The 19,566-nt window shown below is 34.6% G+C and overlaps 2 protein-coding genes across 2 annotated transcripts; one reads left to right on the top strand and one right to left on the bottom strand.

The window, feature by feature from the left end:
- Positions 1-1,544: 1,544 nt before the first annotated feature.
- LOC126692137 (uncharacterized protein At5g03900, chloroplastic) lies at positions 1,545-10,005 on the top strand. The gene is made up of 14 exons (XM_050387630.1): positions 1,545-2,092; positions 2,792-2,899; positions 3,002-3,105; positions 3,234-3,317; positions 3,871-3,943; positions 4,044-4,109; positions 5,065-5,154; positions 6,759-6,824; positions 7,120-7,262; positions 7,376-7,462; positions 7,570-7,633; positions 8,470-8,613; positions 8,966-9,129; positions 9,490-10,005. Exons 1-13 carry the CDS (start codon positions 1,703-1,705, stop codon positions 9,107-9,109), a joined length of 1,563 nt encoding a protein of 520 aa, XP_050243587.1. The 5' UTR covers positions 1,545-1,702; the 3' UTR covers positions 9,110-9,129; positions 9,490-10,005.
- A 2,174-nt stretch (positions 10,006-12,179) lies between these two features.
- On the bottom strand, positions 12,180-17,604 carry LOC126692136 (uncharacterized). Its single transcript, XM_050387629.1, has 5 exons — positions 17,217-17,604; positions 15,906-16,041; positions 15,067-15,807; positions 13,483-13,672; positions 12,180-12,575 (listed from the first exon to the last, which is right to left on the bottom strand). Exons 1-5 carry the CDS (start codon positions 17,291-17,293, stop codon positions 12,550-12,552), a joined length of 1,170 nt encoding a protein of 389 aa, XP_050243586.1. The 5' UTR covers positions 17,294-17,604; the 3' UTR covers positions 12,180-12,549.
- Positions 17,605-19,566: the final 1,962 nt, after the last annotated feature.

Raw genomic sequence — 19,566 nt, 5'->3', positions numbered from 1 at the left:
CTGAGAAGAGTCTAAGGGATTCGCATATGAGAGAATCACCTTCTTGTCTTCTCTCTTTATATAGGGGAAAAAGACGAGGGTACGTGACACGCTCCGATCCTCTAACAAATCTACTAGTAAATGCAAAACCGTTTCGTTTCTCCAAGCAATCCGTAACCGCTGGAGTTAAGAGGCCTCGTAAAAGGAAGACATTAAAAGCGCACTACGGCTAACCAAACGGAATAAACGCATCACGCGTAAGTCAAGGGAAATACCTCGTAGACCGGCGCATTCCTTGGGGAGGTGAGAAGTCGCCGACGTTGATCAAGGGACGAACTTAATGAGCCGCAATAAAGTCTCGGTATTATCAAAACCCACCTTTCCAACCGAGGAGTTGGATAGCAGGGTTTTGAGGGGCTATTGTGGGGCCCGACGACAGATGGGCCAGATCCACCTATTCACAGGAATGCTTAAGGCCCAGGCCGAAGAGGATAGTAGTCCCAGCCCAATAAACGCAAAGCACCAATGGGCCATAGAAACTGCCGAGGAGGGTACAGCCCTCGGCTAGCCCAGAACTACACTAAGGAAAGGGGTAAAAGCGGCATAGGGATAATCTTGTAAGAAATCTAAAATATCTAGGAAGGGCTGCCCAAACTACCTGCCCTAGACGGAGCCTTGCCTCTCACAGAGTCGTGTCTCTTTAGCCTACTCAACCACTCCCAACAACTCATGTCTTAAACTGATGGGACAAGTGTTAGGCTAGGAAAGTTCGACCCTACACGTGGACGAAGGAAATTGAATGCATGCTAATATAAAAGGAAAATTTGCAACCTAAAGAAAGGGGCCTTCCGGAAAGGAGAGGACCAAAGGGGTGAACACCTCTAAATCATGCAGGAAAAACTTAACAAAACCACAGCCGAGTAAACATGACTTAGCCTTTCGACCCCACTCTCTACAAATGATATTGCACGGGTCCATTTACGTGCGAACCCAACCCTACCGTGGTCCAACGCAAATCGTGTCCCTACATGTACATTCTTTGAAAAATTGCAAATGTTAAATATATCGAATTGTGTACATTTTAAAAATTATGTTTGTTTTTTTTTGAGAAACAAAAATTATTTTTGTTGAATGTATAAAATTGCGTATATTGACTACATTCTTTGAAACATTACATCATTCGTTGAATGGTATCAAATGTATACATGCTTAAAAATTGTGTACACAGGATACACAAAATTGAGTCTAATTTTTCAAAAATTGTATACATTAGGGTACATAATTGAGTACATCCTTAAAATAAATAAAAAATAAAAACTATGTACGTTTGTTTACACATAATTATATAGAAAAATTGTATAACATTATTAAAAATGTGGATAACAATATTGCGTTGGTAGAAGGTACACAAGTTCGATTTAATCTTTAATTAATTATTACAACCTTTAAAGAGTTAGACATATATATATATATATATATATATATATATGGTTTTTTTAAAATAAATAAATAAAAAGACTTATCTAGTATTTAAATATTTGACTTTTAGGCTTTTAGCTCAATCCAAGAAAAAAAAAAAAAAAATCCAAAGCTCCTACCTATTCTGAACCACAAGCCCAGAGACACCAGTTCAGTTCAGTAAAGAACTGTGCGAAGCCTTCTCTCTTCCATTTCCATGGCCAAAACTTGAGAAAAAAACAAAACAAAAAAAGTTTCAAAATCAATGGCCTCAATTTCCACATGCTTCATAATATCACCAAATTGTGGCCTCTACTCTAATTCTAGACCCTCTAATTCCACTAGACCTCCAATCCAATTTCAAACGCGACCAGTTTCTCTCGGAATCGCCTGGAAAGTTCGGGAGCCTAGGGTTTTGGCACGTGTCGGAGCTGTGAAAGCGAGCAGCGTCGATGTCGCTTCGACGATAAGGCCCGGAGGTGCGGTGGAGAGCGACAAGTTGCCGTCCGATGTGAGAAAGCGAGCTATGGACGCCGTCGATGCTTGCGGAGGTAGAGTTACCATTGGTGACGTGGCGAGCAAAGCTGGCCTCAAGTTGAATGAAGCTCAGAAGGCCTTGCAAGCGCTTGCTTCTGACACCAATGGCTTCTTGGAGGTACACACTCACATTTTTGGATGTATGTGAAATGTTTGTGTTATTGTGTTAGTGAATTTATTTAACACTGCGTTTGTTTCGACGGAAAATAGTTAATAGAAAACAATGTATTTGTGGGATAAATTGATTCATTTTCATGTATTTGGTTGCTGCCTTGGAATTGAGCCTGAAAACATTTTCAATTATATGAGCAAAGACTTTCATTCATGCCCCAAAATTTGCATCTAAGCAAAAATTTGAGTGAGAAAGTGAGTTGTTTGATAAAAAGAAGTCAATGGTCAGTCAATAATAGTCAATGGTTGGTCGGTCTGTGAACGAAGAGAGTGGAGGCAAACAGAGAGAAGTTACGAATGGAAGAGTTTTTTGTAGTGTGGAGTTTATTTGTGATGATCTCTTGAATAAATAACATTCCGGAAAACATTTTCTGCTATATTGGGCTTATTTTCTGTTGAGCACAGAAAACATTTTCCATTGACTTGCGTTTACGGTCTTACCAAACACTAAAAAGTGAAGAATACATTTTCTGCTGAAACATACAGAGCGTAAGGTTTTTTTTTCTTTTTTGATAGGTAACAAATGGAGTGTAGGATTATGTGTAGAGTCTGAGTTGGGAGTGGTGATACATTTGCTTGGTTAGATATAGTATTGGAGTTCTTGATTTTGTGATTGCAATTGTTTTTTCAAGATGGTCTCTAACAGGTATCGGACGAGGGTGACGTGCTCTATGTTTTCCCGAAAGATTATCGCGCAAAGCTTGCGGCCAAGTCATTTAGAATCAAAGTTGAGCCTTTGTTTGAGAAGGCCAAGGTGTTGATTCTTGTTACAATTTTGGTGTTGTGATTAGGTTTTACTAGGAAATAATGGTTTATTTTATTTTAACTTGTGCTTGGTGCAAATTTGAATTGACAGGCCACGACTGAGTATTTAGTAAGGGTTTCCTTTGGTACTGCACTGATTGCTTCAATTGTTCTTGTTTATACCACGATTATTGCACTTCTTTCTAGTAGTAGAAGGTAATCTTTGGAATTTTAGTTTTTCAAATCATTCATATGTTCTTATCTTGATAAGATGTCCATTTTAAGAAAAAAGAAAAATAAACCCCTTGAATATGAAGACAATGATAGTGGAATTTGGTTGACAGTGAAGACGATAGTCGTGGAAGACGTGGAGGCCGATCTTATGACTCGGGATTTACTTTTTACCTCAGTCCAGCAGACCTGTTCTGGTAATATTTTTGTACTTTCAGACTTTTGAGGGGTGTATTACAGATCTTGCGTTTCATAAGAGTGTAAATGCAGGGGCAAGGGTTGACTGGTTGGCAATTTAGTTTCAAATGGTCCAGTTGATCTGACAAATGGTATTTGAGGGGATCACAAAGTGAAAATTTAAGGTTATTATAAAATTATTGTGAGATTTGCTCATTGGTATTGTCTGGTGTTTATAATATGGTATAATGGTAAGCTTGAGTGTTTAATCATTCATGCATATTTGAGAGTGGTCTTTTAAATGTCTCCCTGATGAAGTATTTTTGGGGAGAGATAAATGTGAGGATCATTTGGCTGGTTTTTATTGTGGTGAACTGGTGATCATAAATTTATTTGTTCTTATTAGACTTTTTGGGGGTAAATGGATGATATTAGTTGAGGATAAAGATATGTATATATGATATTTCTGTCTGAAAAAGGATGAACATTGGCTTTCAAATTGAGTTTCATGCAAGTGAACACTTGAATGTGCAAGAGCCTTATGTAACCTCTTTGTTGTTTTATATTATCAAGGTACTGGGATCCTTATTACTATAGGAGGCGAAGAATACAAACAGATGATAACAAGATGAACTTCATTGAATCTGTATGTGATTAAAAGGATTCTTATTTTTATTTGTTGCTGGCTATCTTCTACTGTTGATAAAAGGAAATATATATTCACTTTATAAATGATTATCTTTTAGATATTCTCATTCGTGTTTGGGGATGGTGATCCAAATCAAGGAATTGAAGAAGAGAGATGGAAGTTGGTAATATTTGAGCACTCAATTTGTCTGTCGCTTTTAACATTTTATATAAGCTCGTTGGTTGTTGTTGTTGCTATTAGTTTTTTCCCTTGTCAAAGTCATATATCATTTAGATTTTTTTATAGCAAACTCTTCCCTCTCTTGAGCGGTATGTTATACCTCCATTTTTCTTTGTGTGTCTCATTCCAAAAAGAGCAGTTTAGTGAGGCTATAATAATCTATCAAACAAAAAGGAAGAAGCGGGGCTATAATTAGTGATGATATTTATTGGAAAGTTAAGACAGTTATTCTGATGCAAAGTTTCCAAAGAGCTCGTGTGCAAGAAATATAAAGAACACACCAACCTTAGTCTTTAGCACCTGGAGCTGCCTGAACTCTAGGCTTCACCACTTAAGAGTTTCCTGGCATTATCACCAAACTAGGGAAAATCTCTAATAGAATTTTATTCATAAAAAATCAACATACCAATTAGTGTTGTCTATATATAGTCCCAATTTACATCAAATAAGGAAGGAAATCAACTCAACTAAAATAGCAATCAAATCCCTAAACCCCTCAAGTTCAAATCAAATCCTATAATTTAGACCAGTGGAATCTCTCTGTCTCTGTCTCTCTCTCTCTCTCTCAAAGACACACACACACACACAAAAACATTACAGATAATAATATATTGTTTTATGTTAAAAAATTTTTTTGAAAAAAAGGTGCAATGTTCTTTGGACCAAATTGTGTCCTCTCTGGATAAGTACGGCATTGAGGGTCAGGTCACAGGCTTGACTTCTTATGTGGGGGGGGGAGGAGGGGGGGGGGGGGGGGGTGAGTTTTAGTAAAGAAAGAGGAGAGAAAAGGAAAGATATAATTATAGGTCTGCATGGGAATGTAGAACTTGGAAAAATAAAAAATGAAAAGGGAAGAAGAATGCAATAATTTAATCATTTTCCTTAATATGCATATGCAGATTGGGCAATACATATCCTCCAATGGTGGTGTTGTCACAGCTGAAGAACTTGCTCCATATCTTGACGTAGAAAGTACAGGGGCAACTACGGTATGTTCATGTTTGATGTAATCTATTTGTCATGAATTATGTGTTTGTTCTTTTTGCCTTGAATTTGGAGTGCTAGTGTGTTCATTTATATGTCATTGTAATTAGATTGATGGAGTATTGCCTCTCTTTCATTGCAAATAAAAAGTCTCTGATACCTTGCTTTTTTTGGCTATGCTTAATTTATCTTCTTTCTGCATTTTATAACCCATGGATCTTTTAAATCAGATATATATAATTTTTTTTAATCAAAAAATTTTTAAAAATTATTATTTTTCCAAACCTTTATTGACTATCAAACTTAAATTTCCCCATGTTGGCATTAAAAAATACACCCAGAAACTCAGTATTTAAATTTTGATGCTACTTGTATCTTAATGTCTCGGACTTAATACTTTTAGCTTGTTGCAGTCTCTATTTTTTCCTCCCTCCTCCTCTCCTCCTTTCAAGAGCATAATTGAAGGTTTCAAAATGTGTTTGGATGTTATCTCTACATATTAGTTGCTTTCTTTTATCTCCAGCTGTAATATTGATGTGGGAAGCACAAATTTATATTTTATTTTAATTTGGTTTTATTTAATTTTAAAAGTCAAAATTGTATTTTATTGGTCAATCATAAATTTTTTAAAGTTAACTAGGGTATTGGTCTTTTATTAATTTTCTAGAGTCAAGGTTATTTTTGTAATTCAATAATTGGGATTTCCCAAGGCATTAAAATTTCAATTTCCTAACTCAATTAGAATCAGGGTTAAGTCATATATCAGCACAATATTGTATTCCTACAGAAACAATTAACAACTTGATTTTTTTAATAAAGTTTCTCTTGAAATTTGTCTAATGGGTTGGTGCTAACTCCAACCAACCTTAGGTGCTGACTTCTAGGTTTGTTCTCTCTTGCTTGGTACTGATTTCTAAGCTAGAATGCACGGACGCGGCTGCGAGGGTGGCGCACCTGAGTCCGATGCGGTTGACCGTGCGTCGGTGCTGCGTTTGAGTTTTTTTTTTTTCTTGGATTCGCGCCGAACCGGGCTGATTCGGCCAGAATCGGGCCGTATCGGCCATATCGGGTTGTATCGGCTGGCAACTAATACGGCCAAAACAGGCCAGAAACGGCCGAAACAGGCCGAAATCGGCCTTGAAACTTGCCGGAGCAGCTGAAATTCTGACCTCAGATGTGTTTCTTGCCTTCTTCTTTCTTTGTTTTGTGAATCAAGTATATTAATGTGTTTTTTAAGAATATTTTAAGAGTAAAAATATATAGAAAATATAAATAAAAATATTTTTAATAATTTTTTAATTGCCGAGTCCCGCCGCACCCGCACCTTACTTTTTCAAAAATTGCCTAGTCCCGCACCCGCACCCGCACCCGAGTCCCAAAACGCACCCGTGCTTCATAGTTTCTAAGTTATCTATCTTTTATTTTCTATTATTCAAGTTGTTAAATATTAAGATACATATTTAATGTTCTTTTTCTTCATTCATGGACGTGGCATCAATCAATAATCTCCTAATAGACTAATTGAAAATATCATTCCTTCAGTTCTTACATTGCATATATGCTATTTATTTTTTTTTTTTTCACTTATTTCCTTTTTTGTTGGTTCCAGAATGATGACTCATACATCTTACCTGTTCTTTTACGGTTTGATGGTCAGCCTGAAATAGATGAAGAGGTATGTTAGAACAATTTATTGAAAGAAAATTATATGGTCTCTATTCTCTTGTCCAGATAATATATGTGTCAATATGATGAAGTCTGCAGAATGCAGTTTGTTGTGACCTTGGATTGTTTCATCTCTTAAGAAACTATGACATTACATCACATTAATCATATTTGTATTATGGGTAGTGTTGATATGCATGCTCTCATATCTTAATGCTGATACTGCAACCTGTGAGATTTTCACACATCTTGTTATCTGGCATGAAAAGGTTTAATTTACATTTACCTGTTTTCTTATAATGCAGGGAAATATTCTGTATCGTTTTCCATCTCTACAGCGTACAGCTTCTTCTCAAAGGAGTGGACGAAAGGAATATGTGGGAAGAAGATGGACTGATTGGATTGGAGGGATTGAGAAGTTTTTCAATGAGAGGAAATGGCAATTCAGGTTCTTCATTGTCTCCCCCCCCCCCCCCCCCCCCCCCCCCCACCCCAAATTATGTGGTAAAAATTTCCATCTGTGATTCAATTATTATATGGATACTTTTTCCTGCTTTGCAGCAAAACTAGCACTTCAGAAAGAGCAATGGTAATTGGTCTAGGTGGACTTAACCTTTTTGGTATTATTATTCTTGGAACCATGTTGAAGTAAGTATGGATATCTTGTGAATAATTCTTACTCGGTGGCTTTTCCTATATGTTGCTCTAATATCCCCACCTTATTTTTATTTATTTATTTTTGTTTCTATTTGAAGGGATATTTCAGTTAAACCTAGCGGGTTGATTAAATTCGTCACTGACATATTTCCTCTCCTTCAGGTATGATTTGTTGTCTCGAATTCAAAATGAATAAGCAGCTTTCTGTGATTGTGCCGTTCAAGAATTTAATGACTTACAGTGAGAGGGTGATTTATATTTTGTTTTCAGAGGAAAGGTCAAAGTAGTCCTTGAGTTTTTTAGGGCAAGAGAAATATGCTTGATCGATTTACTCTTTGGTGAATAATTATGGATTTCGGTTATTTGTGTGTGTGTATCCATTCACTTGATGTCAAGTATTCATTCTAGTCTGTTATCACATGCGAGTGAGCGTGCACACACACACAAAAAGAAGGTATCCATTGTAATCAGTTTGTAATACTATTGCAGTTAAAATTGGTGGCTAACAACTCTTGTGCTTTGTCAAGTTTTTAACAAATCTCATTGTGGCATTATCACATTGCTTCCATATTTGATGGGTATCTAAAATTTGCAATTAATTACAGTTACCAATCAAGCAAACTTCACTGACGTGCTGGTGGTTCAGAGGGTTGCAATTTTTGAATTTTGTATCTGTCCTTTGTTGCAATTTTACATATCCAGTAATGGAATCTGTGATTCACCACATCCATGTTTGGCTTTCTTCAACTTTTGAGAATCTAAACTTGCTTTCATGGTATAAAACTTATAATCAATGAGAAAAAAGTTTTTTGCTGGTGAACTCATATCCAAGTACTTGCTGAAATTGTATCCTTTAAACAATTTTTAAATTTTTTTCGATTGTGTTAGTGTCACTCATTTTTTTGCAAAGATAAGATTGATGCCTTTGGTTTTGGGCAATGTTATCAAATGTTGGTTTAACTTTGCTTGCATCTATTTATTGAACGATAACTCCGCAGATTTATGCTGGTTCTTTCTTTGCAATTCCTTTGGTCCGGTGGTTCCTCGTCCGCAATAGGAATGCTCAAATAGAAAAGAGAAATCAAGCCAGGCAACTGCGTGCTCGAGCACTTGAATCACCTGATGTCTCCTTAAGGCGGAAGGTAACTGCATTAGTGTTTATCTAGGGGGCCAAAAAAAAAAGAAAAAGAAAGGTTAAAGACTTTCTCTATGTTGCTGATGTGTCAGGTGGTTAAATAAAAGGTTGTACTGAGTCCAAAAATCTCCATCTACCTAATGCTATGTGAATAGCGTTTATGAAAAAACAGCCATGTGCATCCATTATTACTACAACTGAGATACAATTTTTAGTCTCATTTTTATTTATAGGGGCTTGTACATTTAATTGTGCCCTGTGGGACTTGGTCTTGGACTTGAATGACATCATTGCCTTCATCTCTGTGTTGGATTTTCCTTATAATTTTTTTTTTGATTAATTATCATTTTATTATCCAGCTCCTTAGTGCTCGGGACATGGCCCAGAGAACAGTCATAGGGCAGGATCGAATTGTCTACAGCACTGACAGGGACTTAATTGAGCAAGATTATGAGGCCCAGGAATGGGATACGAGATTTCGAGAGATAGAGAAGTCAGATTGAACCAAGGCCACCGTAACTCGGTAAAGTTAACATTTCTGGCCTTTGATGAGAGAGTGAGAGAGATTGTAGTCCGTATGATACATTTGAATATAATGTTAAGCGCACTTGCATGATGCTACGGTTTGTAACCAGTCCCCTGCAGATTTTTGTATAGGTGCTTGTTGGTTCCTGGGGTGTTGCAAGCCATTTTTTCTTAGCTATTAACTAGCTGCAATGCACAGATTTAAATATGAGTCAATACATTTTGGGTGTGCAAAAACTAAGTATAACTAGATTTAGTAATTGCTAAAATTTCGGAGGGAAATGAATCCTTGGATTTTATTGTCATCGTGGTGCTCTCTCACTTAATAATTACTCCATTGTTGCATGTGTAATTTCAGGTACTTGAGCTCGCAGCATTCTTCATTGAGAACTTTAGAGTATCATCTTAGTGTGAACCTCCAAGTTGAGTCCTACTGGTAGTAATTGCAGTATGGGAAGGATGGATTCTGCAGTCTCCTGAGGTAACAAGGAATGCTGCTTGGATAGCAATGATGCTTTGTGATATAATTTCAGTTGGATTTAATATATCCTCCCATTGCCATATACAAATGAAGATGGGTCATTACTGTGAAATTACCATACGCCAATGACAGTATTTAATAGTATCATTTGCTTCATATTTGAAACTTAGGATTTCCTAATACATTTGATTGTGAAATGTAATTATTTTTTGTTGAGTTACTCGTTCCAGAGTGTTGGGACGAAAACCCGGTTAGGGGGTGCTGGGACCGATTAATACTCTCATTTGTACCTATTACTTCTTTGTAGTGAATTGAAATGAATGCTGACTTACACACCAAAAAAAAAAAAAAAGGCAATAGAATGGATGTAGCACTAATTTTTATACAAACTAATTGCAAACTTTATAAGAATATGGTGTAAAATTTGTAGGTTAAATAGTGCATGTATTATTTGAAATTGTTTTCTATTTTTATAAGTTTTATGCAATGGAAGGTATAATGTATTTTGCATTCAACAATAATACATATATACATACATACATATATAAATGATAAAAATATTTAAATTACATAATTATACTGTTGTTTTATAAAAGGAGAGGATGTTATTAGAATTTTTTTTTTTTTTTTAAATACCATAATCTGTTGATTAATTTGAACATATCCAAAATATTTAAAAAAAAAAATACACCCCTATTCCAAGGAACACATGTTAATATTTCATTAAATTTAAATGAATATAAGTTTAGAATTGTAGTATTTCTTTTTTCTTTTCAAATATAAATATAATGACTATATTATTGAAGCTTGAATTTTAAGGTAATTTTTTTGAATATTTATAATTTTTATTGTCTTTTTAGGTTCCATATCTCTAATTTCTAATACTTATTATTATTATTATTATTATTATTATTATTATTTTGTATTTTTTAGTCAAAAACTAAATAGTTTGGCCCAAATAAAATAAAATATCATACTTTTTAACCCAAAAGTTAAGAAGAAAAAAAAATCAACCTACAAAAAAATCAATTTAAGGCCCAATTAGTCCAAAATGGACCGAAATGAACCGAATGAATCAAAGTGAAACAAATGAATTGAAGGGGATTGAATTGGACGGTAGACTGAATGGATCTAAGTGGATTGAAATGGACTAAAATGGACTGAATAAACGTAAATGGATTGAAAAACTACGTTAATGTGTAAATATTATATAGATTTGTAATACTTATAAGTAGTAAAATTTATAGACCAAATTGGACTGAAATGGATCTAAGTGGACTAAATGGACCTAAGTGCAATGAAATTGACCGAATTGGACCTAATTAAATGAATGGACTGAAGTGGACCAAAATGACCTAAGTGGACTAAAATGCTACACTAATTTGTAGATATTATATAGATTTGTAAGACTTGTATATAGTAAAATTTATACTAACTACATTATCACTAAAAAATAATTAGGAATTTGTTTATTTTACTGTTGATGTGAAACTAACCAATCATATCACTTTTGTAAATTTTTTAGCTAATAAACTATACTTTTTTTTTTTTAGAAAGAATAAACTATATCATTTAAATGTTCTTTATATATTAAAATTTTAAATGAAAACATTCATAAGATGCATTATTAAAAGATTTTATTCTTTGATTAGTATTAATTTAAAAAATGCTTAAATGACTTCATGTTCTAGTAGATTTGGACAAAATAATTAAATTAACTAATTTAGTTATTTACTAATTGATCTTATAATTAAAATGGATCAAAGTAAACTGAAAGGACCAAAATGCAATGCTAATGTGACTCAATAAGAGTGAAACAAAAATAAATGATACACTTCAATTTTTAAATATTATATAGATATAGTCGTATAGATGACATTCAATGTGAGCGAGGAAACTTTTTAGTGTGCTAAATCATCAAAGCTTCAATATAACTCTGAGCATCAGCCATATTTGAACTAGCAAGTCGCATTACCAATATTGTATTAAAGTAAGATTTTAGAGGGTGGTGGCAATGGTAAATCTGCCCCCAGAACTTCTTCCCCACCACCCCCCCAAAAAAAGAAAAACTGTTTGGAACGTGTCTATCCAATTGCTTCCATTTGGTATATCTAAGAGATAAAGACCAGATGATTGAGAGGCAGATGAAATTCCTTTCTCCACTTTGCTCTCTTCTATCAAGGCCCTTATAAAGTAGAATGAAGTTATCATTTGATAGTTTTTGTTATATACTTGTTTTGTGACCATGTGGCCAGTCACATGTGAAAGCCTATCTATAAATTACCTTACATATTTTACACTGTATATCCCTTATACAATATTGAACCTCTAATTGGGGAGGGGCTGAAGCTATTATAGTCATGTTTCAAATCTATCAGGCGGATGTATCTATGAGAAGTGAGAGCTGGAGTTCCTTTCAACAAAGATTGTACCCAACATTTTAACCTCTTTGGACCCAAGATAGTGCCCAGGAAGGGTAGTAACATTAACTGTGAAAATGACAACTCCATAGACCTTTCCTACTAATTACAATACATAGAATGGACACTGACTAATCAACCACTGTATCAACACATGCAGTGCTAAAAAGCAAAGCCTGCAATTGTAACCTGTGTAAAAACCCATCAGCAACACCCATTAGCAAAACCAATACCAGTTTTTTACAGACAAGTGCTGTATAAATCAGTCTAAAACTTTCAAATATGCATTGCTAGTAGAAACGATGATGATCACATGATCAATGAATGGTATAAATTGATGCCCAAAGGTACAGAAATGTCTACAGAGAACAGATTAGTTGTTTGCACCCAGGCAAGAAAAATGGATGTCAGGAAGTAGGAAAATTAGCAGTTCAGAACCAATAATTCCCACCATCGCTAAGGCATTGCAAAGACATCCCTATACATGGATAGTAGTATGTACCAAAAAATACAGCCCTTAAGCTATTCGGGATACCAACATACCTGCATGAAAGAGCATATTTAAGCAGAGATCAGTTTTATATCTAACATCAACTCTGAAAAAGAAACGATATCTAATTATATATCTGCATAGTCATGAAAATGAAAATCTTCATATTTTCTGAATATTCTCAATACTTGTAGGGTTCAAGTCACAACATGATGTAGAACAAGGGTAGGAATATTGAGATAAAGAGGAAAAGAAAAAAAACAGAAAAAATGCTAGGCTTCACCACCTACAATCTGCCTGAAAACCTTAGGCATCATTACCTAAGTGTGTTTAACATCACCACCATACAAAGAGAAACACATACCATGAATTTCTAATTCCAATTCTAGTGTCTTTCATGATTACAAGAGTACTAGTTTAATAGGTATTCAAGGATTACATCCATATGAAATATCTAATTAAATCCCATAAAAATCTCAACATTAAAAACCAAATTCAAGAAGAAAAATAATTTCAAATTCAAAATTAAAATCTGAAATATTTTTGGTGCTCCTTGGATCACAATAGTTGAAAAAAAAAAAAAAAAAAAAAAAAAAAAACACCCTATAATATGTGATCTTAAGATGATAAATATATCCTTTGACCAATTAAGAAGTATAGGGATAGAATGGTGCAGTGCATAAAATACCATGATAGTACGAAGAGCATAAAGAAATGAATAAGCTTATTGAATAGAAAAAAAAAAAATGTCTTAAAGCAAAAAGAAGCATTACAGTGCAATAAAATACAAAGGCATTGGTACTTAGTGATTGCATGAGCAAGCATTTCATGCAGAAGATAAGCATGGCAAAACAATACCTTTTTTTCCTATGGCGAATTCTATGTTATTTAACTAGATTGATAACTAATACGAGCGACAAGTAGAAAAGTAAAATGAATTTTAAGTGCAAATGTGCTTACCTAAAATTATGACTATAAATAATATCATCAATATCAATGGAATTGATTTTTTATTAACTTGAACATAGAAGGGAGATCTTTGATATCTTGCCCAACATGCCCCAAGCCAGTTGCACAAGATCATAACCTTTGTCAACACACTTGAGTATATTCCTTGGGAATTGCTATATCCAGAAGCTAAATGCTGACCCTGTCAAAGAGACCCACACCAATAAGCACGAAGAAAAGTAAATCTTGATAAGGCTTGGCACTTCCATCCACAAAATATAAATCTTATTCAATCCTGCCGGAATCAGAAATGGTCAAGTGATATTCTATCTTCATGCACAACTGAAACAAAGAAGAGTGTAACCCACATACTAAAAAGAATTTGAAAACACATTAAATTGATGGGGGTTTTGAATCCCTAGCATCTTCCACTTTATTTTCTTCCTTTTTTCTTAGGTAAATATAGTCCACATACCGACAAAAAATGGATTCCGTGAATTCACCATCCGCTTCTTATTTATGGGTGTAGGAAATAACATTTGGTCCAAGGACCATTGCCTAGCATCTTCTTAATTATCCAATAATAAAAAGTTGAAACTTGGCACTTGGCAGTTACAAGCTTATACCTTCTTAATTATATTCTTTCCTTTACCATAACAGCAAGCAAGAAAGTAAGACTCAATAAAATGTCTGGTAATAACATGTCAGATAAGAGATCATTGCTTCTTCTTTTTTGGTGGGTTTTCTTTTTCTTTTTTCTTTTTTTTTTGGGGGGGGTTTAGTGGTTCATGCTTATACACTTGCAGACACAGACTCCTTAAATTTGTCATAATGATCTCTCTTTCATCTGACAGATCATTGCAGATGAGAACTGATATTAGCCTTATTTTCCTCTTTTTCTTTTTTCTTTTGTGTATCTGTTGCATACCTCATGTACAGGGGCTGTACTCATTTTTCCTCTTGTGAATACACTATAATTTCTTATCAAATAAGAATAATCATCATAATATGCATCCTATAGCAGCATTTCAAAATTAAATGTAATGCATGACTTTGTATCTCAGGAAAAATGATGATAAGATACTTCACTACACCCTATATTCCCTTTTAACAAGTGCTTTCCTACACTTGTTCAAGTGGATTTTAGGAACGCATTTGTCAGTGCAAACGGGGTCATTTCATATAGTGCAAACACAGGTTATAGCCAAATGATAACTCAATCTTCCTTATTATTCCTTAATGTAAAGAGTCTACTTTGTGGACTGTGTGGTGTCTCTCCTTACTAGTGAATTGCTAGACAGAAAGAAAAATATTTAAAAATAAAATAAAATTAACAAAAAACTCCACTTTTACCCCTAATTTCCACTTTCAACAATTTATGAAAAAATTTCATAAATTTTAGTGCAGCACACATCCACAAAATATCATCATTATTCTAAATAAAACCATTATGCATATATTCATTGAAATGGGACCAAAGTGTTTCCGGTGGCACTATATTCAGTATTCACTGCTTTGCCAGAGGTTGATTACCCATTTATGCGGTATAAACTGTGTATATGCATTGCGTCATCAGCATGGTCTAGTTAAAATTACCTGTGCCCCATGAGAAACGTCAATGTATGTTGGGGAATCCCTTTGCTCTTCTCCATCTTTTAACCTCTTCGTATAATTCCTAGTGACCCTGTTCACAGATGCTGTCCATAAGTTATTCAAGAAACCAAATACATTCAATCTGCTCTGAATTCCTCGCAACTTGTTCTCATGGAAGAAGTTTTTAGGTTTGCGTTCATTAGCTTCCAGGTCCCAACTCTCATCTTCACCATGTCTGATACAAGAGGTCTCTTGAAGACAATCTGGTGCTTCAAAACCCAACTTTGTAGAATAATGAGAGCCCACCCTCCTCAGGTTATTCCCCTTCCTGGGATCAAGGTTGTGGTTGATATGTGAAACCCCATTAATATTCAGGTTTTCAATTTCTCTGCTGCTGTGTTCAATGAGCCCAGACACACTGTCTTTTGAACTTGATGCTGTGGTTGGATCAATAAATCTTTTCAACATACTACTGTCTTCTGAATCATAACGATTGAAGTTTTCGTTAGGATTTCCCCCAGAAAGAAACAATGCTAACCCATCTCTATCTTGTTCATTCAAGTTAACCCACTCGGTATTTCTCATGGGAACTCGCAATGAAGTATCCTCCACGTTTTTCTCCACATGAATGATTTGTTCCCTGATGGCTCTGACAAATTGCTTGTGTCCGGAAGTTATGTCTTCCCGCATTTGAGATTTGTCTTTCATTGATGACAAGTTGACTGCTCTTTCAAAATCTTCCAACTGATTAGAGATAATAACCAGTTTAAGATAAACAAAAGTAAAGAATCAAACACACACACACATATACATAGGACATGGAGGTCAACATTAATAAACACCTGCCATTTTGCTGTTTCAAGGGTTGTTGCAAGATCACGCCTATGATAATCAAGTGACAAAAGAAGCTTTGGGTCTGGATGTTCAACTTGAACAAGACTTCGCTCATGCAACAAAAGTCGGAAAATTGATTCCATCCTAAATGCCAAAAATAAAACAGAGAACTGGATCAATATAACTAAAGATTCTAGGATAAATTAATATCATCCCAAATGTTAAACCAAGCAAAGAATTGAATCATATTAACTTAATATTTTAGGAAGATGAACCTATTACACAAAAAGGGAAGTGTCTAATGCATATGCAACGTGTGAAGTTATCATATTTATTTGTTGTGTTAAGAGAACTACTCTAATGGCTTGTTTCTATTCCACTCCCCCTCCCTCGTCCTCAATCCAAACTGCTCAAGAGTTTTCAAATTTCAGATTAAGAAAGCAACCAAAAAGCAAATGTTGTTTTTGGTGGTGAAGTTCCAAAGAACCATTAGGGAAGCATCTTCTTATACCTCATGCAAATTTTCGAACCCACCAAAAAGAAATTCAAATTCTGAGCCATAGAGAATCTTATCTACTATACTTAAAATCAAAACAAGTAGCAATGTATGATCCTTAAACTTGCACTACATAATATGACAATATTTGCACCCCTAGAAGACTTGCCCAACTCATTCCATTATTTCTTGTAGATTTCCCTAATTTTTCATTAAAACCAAAAGAACGATTATAAACAATCTGGGAAAGCAATAAATTCACCCAAAAAAAAGAAGATCAAAAGTACAACTACCCAAATGATTAACGTAACACCTTTATGCCACACAAACCTCAGATTATTATTAAACCCACAAAAAACGTTTCAAAGAGCAAACTTTCTTGCTTTATTTTCCAAAAGAACACAATATGGGAAAGCAATAGATTCAAACACACACAAACTCAAAAGTGCAACTACCTAAGTGCTTTTTTTTTTTATCTGTATCTAAGTGCTTAACATAACATCCTTTTGCCACATAAAACTCAGATTATCACTAAACCCACAAAAACCGTTTCAAAAAGCAAACTTTCTTGCTTTATTTTCCAAAAGAACGATTATAGACAATATGGGAAAGCAACAGATTCACAAACTCAAAAGTGCAACTACCAAAGTTCTTTTTCTTTTCTTTTTTTAATCTGTATCTAAGTGCTTAACATAACACCCATTTGCCACAAAAACCTCAGATTTTCATTAAACCCACAAAGAACTTCTCAAAAGGGAAACTTTCTTGCTTTCAAAAGCAATAAAAACACTTCCAAAAACGAATACAGAAAACAAAAACTGACCTGTCTGCAGAGTCTTGGACAACCTCGGCTGCAGAAAACAAAGGGTCCGATTCCCATTGATTCAAGCTCGAACCCATGTCAATAATTACATTTACCCAAAAAAACAAAGAAAGGAAAAGAAAAAAAAAAATTCGCACCCTCAACTTTGAAAGGAAATGGGTATGTAATGAAAGCTTAGAATCATTTATAGAAACATATTCCTCAATAAAGAAAAGGCACGTTCTTTTATAAAAAGATCAAATACTTGTAATGGAGTAGAAATGGAATTGAAAGCAATAGCATATAGTGGAAATTTTGAATCTCGAAATAGTTACAAAGAATGGTTGAGATTTGAGAGAAAATAAAAATGGAGGGTTTGGGCTTTGTGGGTTAAAGTAAAAAAAGAAAGGATATTTTTTTTTCAAGTTTTATACACAACCCAACAGGTTGTTTTGGTTTCCATTTAAGGTGTAATAACTATGAGCATTCACGTCAGCTCCTCTAAAAGATTTTGTCTATTTTACATCAAAAACTAACTTTTTTTATTTTACATTATTATTTTTACAAAACATCTACGTCAGTTCATCTATTCTATCACCTCTCTTATTTAAATAATCAATTTTCTCAATTATTTTATTATTTCTCTCAACTAACCCATTTTACCCATTTTTATACGCGCTCTCTCTTTCTCTCTACCATATTTTTTTATTTCTTGCTCTCTCTCTTCCATCTCTCCATACCCACTCTCTCCCTCTCGGTCTATCTCTCTATACTCATCTCTCTCCCTCTCGGTCACAAACCAATCCACATCATCTCAATCACTAGCACCGATCTATAGCACCGATCACAAGCATTAATCCACAGCAGCACCGATCCACAGGTCCGATCACAAGCATCAATCCACAGCAGCACCGATCCACAGCTCCGATCACAAGTATCGATCCACAGCTGCACCGATCCACAGCTCCAATCACAAGCACCGATCCACAGCTTAGTTCTCCCTAGCTCCGACCCACAAGCACCGATCTCCCTAGCTCCGATCAGGCAAGACCCATACCCACGAGCTCTGATCGTTCCGATAAGCACCGATCTGTCTCTTTTTTGTTTTTCCGTTTGGGTTTGTTTGTGTGTGGGTGTGTTTGTGTATCTTTTTTTTTTTTTTTTTAGCAAGTGTATCTCTGTGTTGATTTTTCTGTGTGGATGTGTTTGTGTGTAGGTGTGTTTATGTGCATCTGAGGAAAAGAAGATGAGGAGTTGAGGTCGTTGTGCACGGAGAAGAGAGAGAAAAATTGGTGCGAACGGAAATTAATAAAAAACTAAATACACATGCTACAGTGCTTGTGTAAATTTACACAGTACAGTAGCTCGTTGAAAATTTTAGATGATTATACACGATTTTAAATTGACTGATGTAGTGCGTTTTTTGGTTCAAAATGTGTAAAGGTAGCCTAAATGTGTATTTTATACATTTATACAGGAGCTGCTGATGTGAATGCTCTAATAACTAAATAAGCAGGCTTAAAAAAAAAAAAAAAAAAAAACAAAACAAAAATAACAAAAATAACAAAATAAGCAGGTGAAATAGTTGAAACGAAAGTGAAAGGTAAAGCTGAGGTGTACTAGCCAAGGAAAGAGCAGCCATCAAAAAAGAGTAGCCATCATGTGTTGATGTGATCACGTTATGTGGGATGCATGGCCTAATCACATTTTGCCACGTCCAAAGAATTTGTAAGATTTATCAATTTATCAATAAATACAAAAATGAAAAGAAAAAAGAAAAAAAGAAGAAGACTGGGAACCAGCCCAAAAAATCCAGGAATACATTTTTTTATTTTATTTTATTTATTTATTGATGTGCTTGTTACAAATTTATAATTGATGCATAATAAATATAGTATCAGTGAAGAGTTCACGTGAAAGTAACATTTAGTTCAATTACAGCTTACTATATTAATCGAATTGTGGAAACTTATTTTTTTGGGGGTTAACAAGGTTGATAATTTCTTCAAATGTGTGTTTAATTCTCTTGTCTCACATATGTTATGTAATTATGGAAATGAATTTCTTTGTAATGTTCTCAAGAAGCTCACTATGAGCATATAAATTAGAATGATTGTTACAATTGGATCATTGGTAGAGTAGGAATTAGAGTGGAAAAAAAATTTTACTTCTAAATTTGTTCTTTTTCTTTTTAGAGATGGGTAGATAGTGGAGGAATGAGAAATAGAATTTGGATCACATACTAAGATACCATGGAAGTGTCATTACTCATAAGCTATTACTTGCGCTCGAAAACTATATAAGAACTAACCAATTGTGTGGTTTGTCAAACACCCTATAAATGCAATCACAACTTAAAGGCTCATTTGGT

Source organism: Quercus robur, chromosome 7 (genome assembly GCF_932294415.1).
Source record: "Quercus robur chromosome 7, dhQueRobu3.1, whole genome shotgun sequence".
Lineage (NCBI taxonomy): Eukaryota > Viridiplantae > Streptophyta > Magnoliopsida > Fagales > Fagaceae > Quercus > Quercus robur.
The sequence above is the reverse complement of the archived record's forward strand: the minus strand, read 5'-3'. Positions and strand labels throughout refer to the sequence as shown.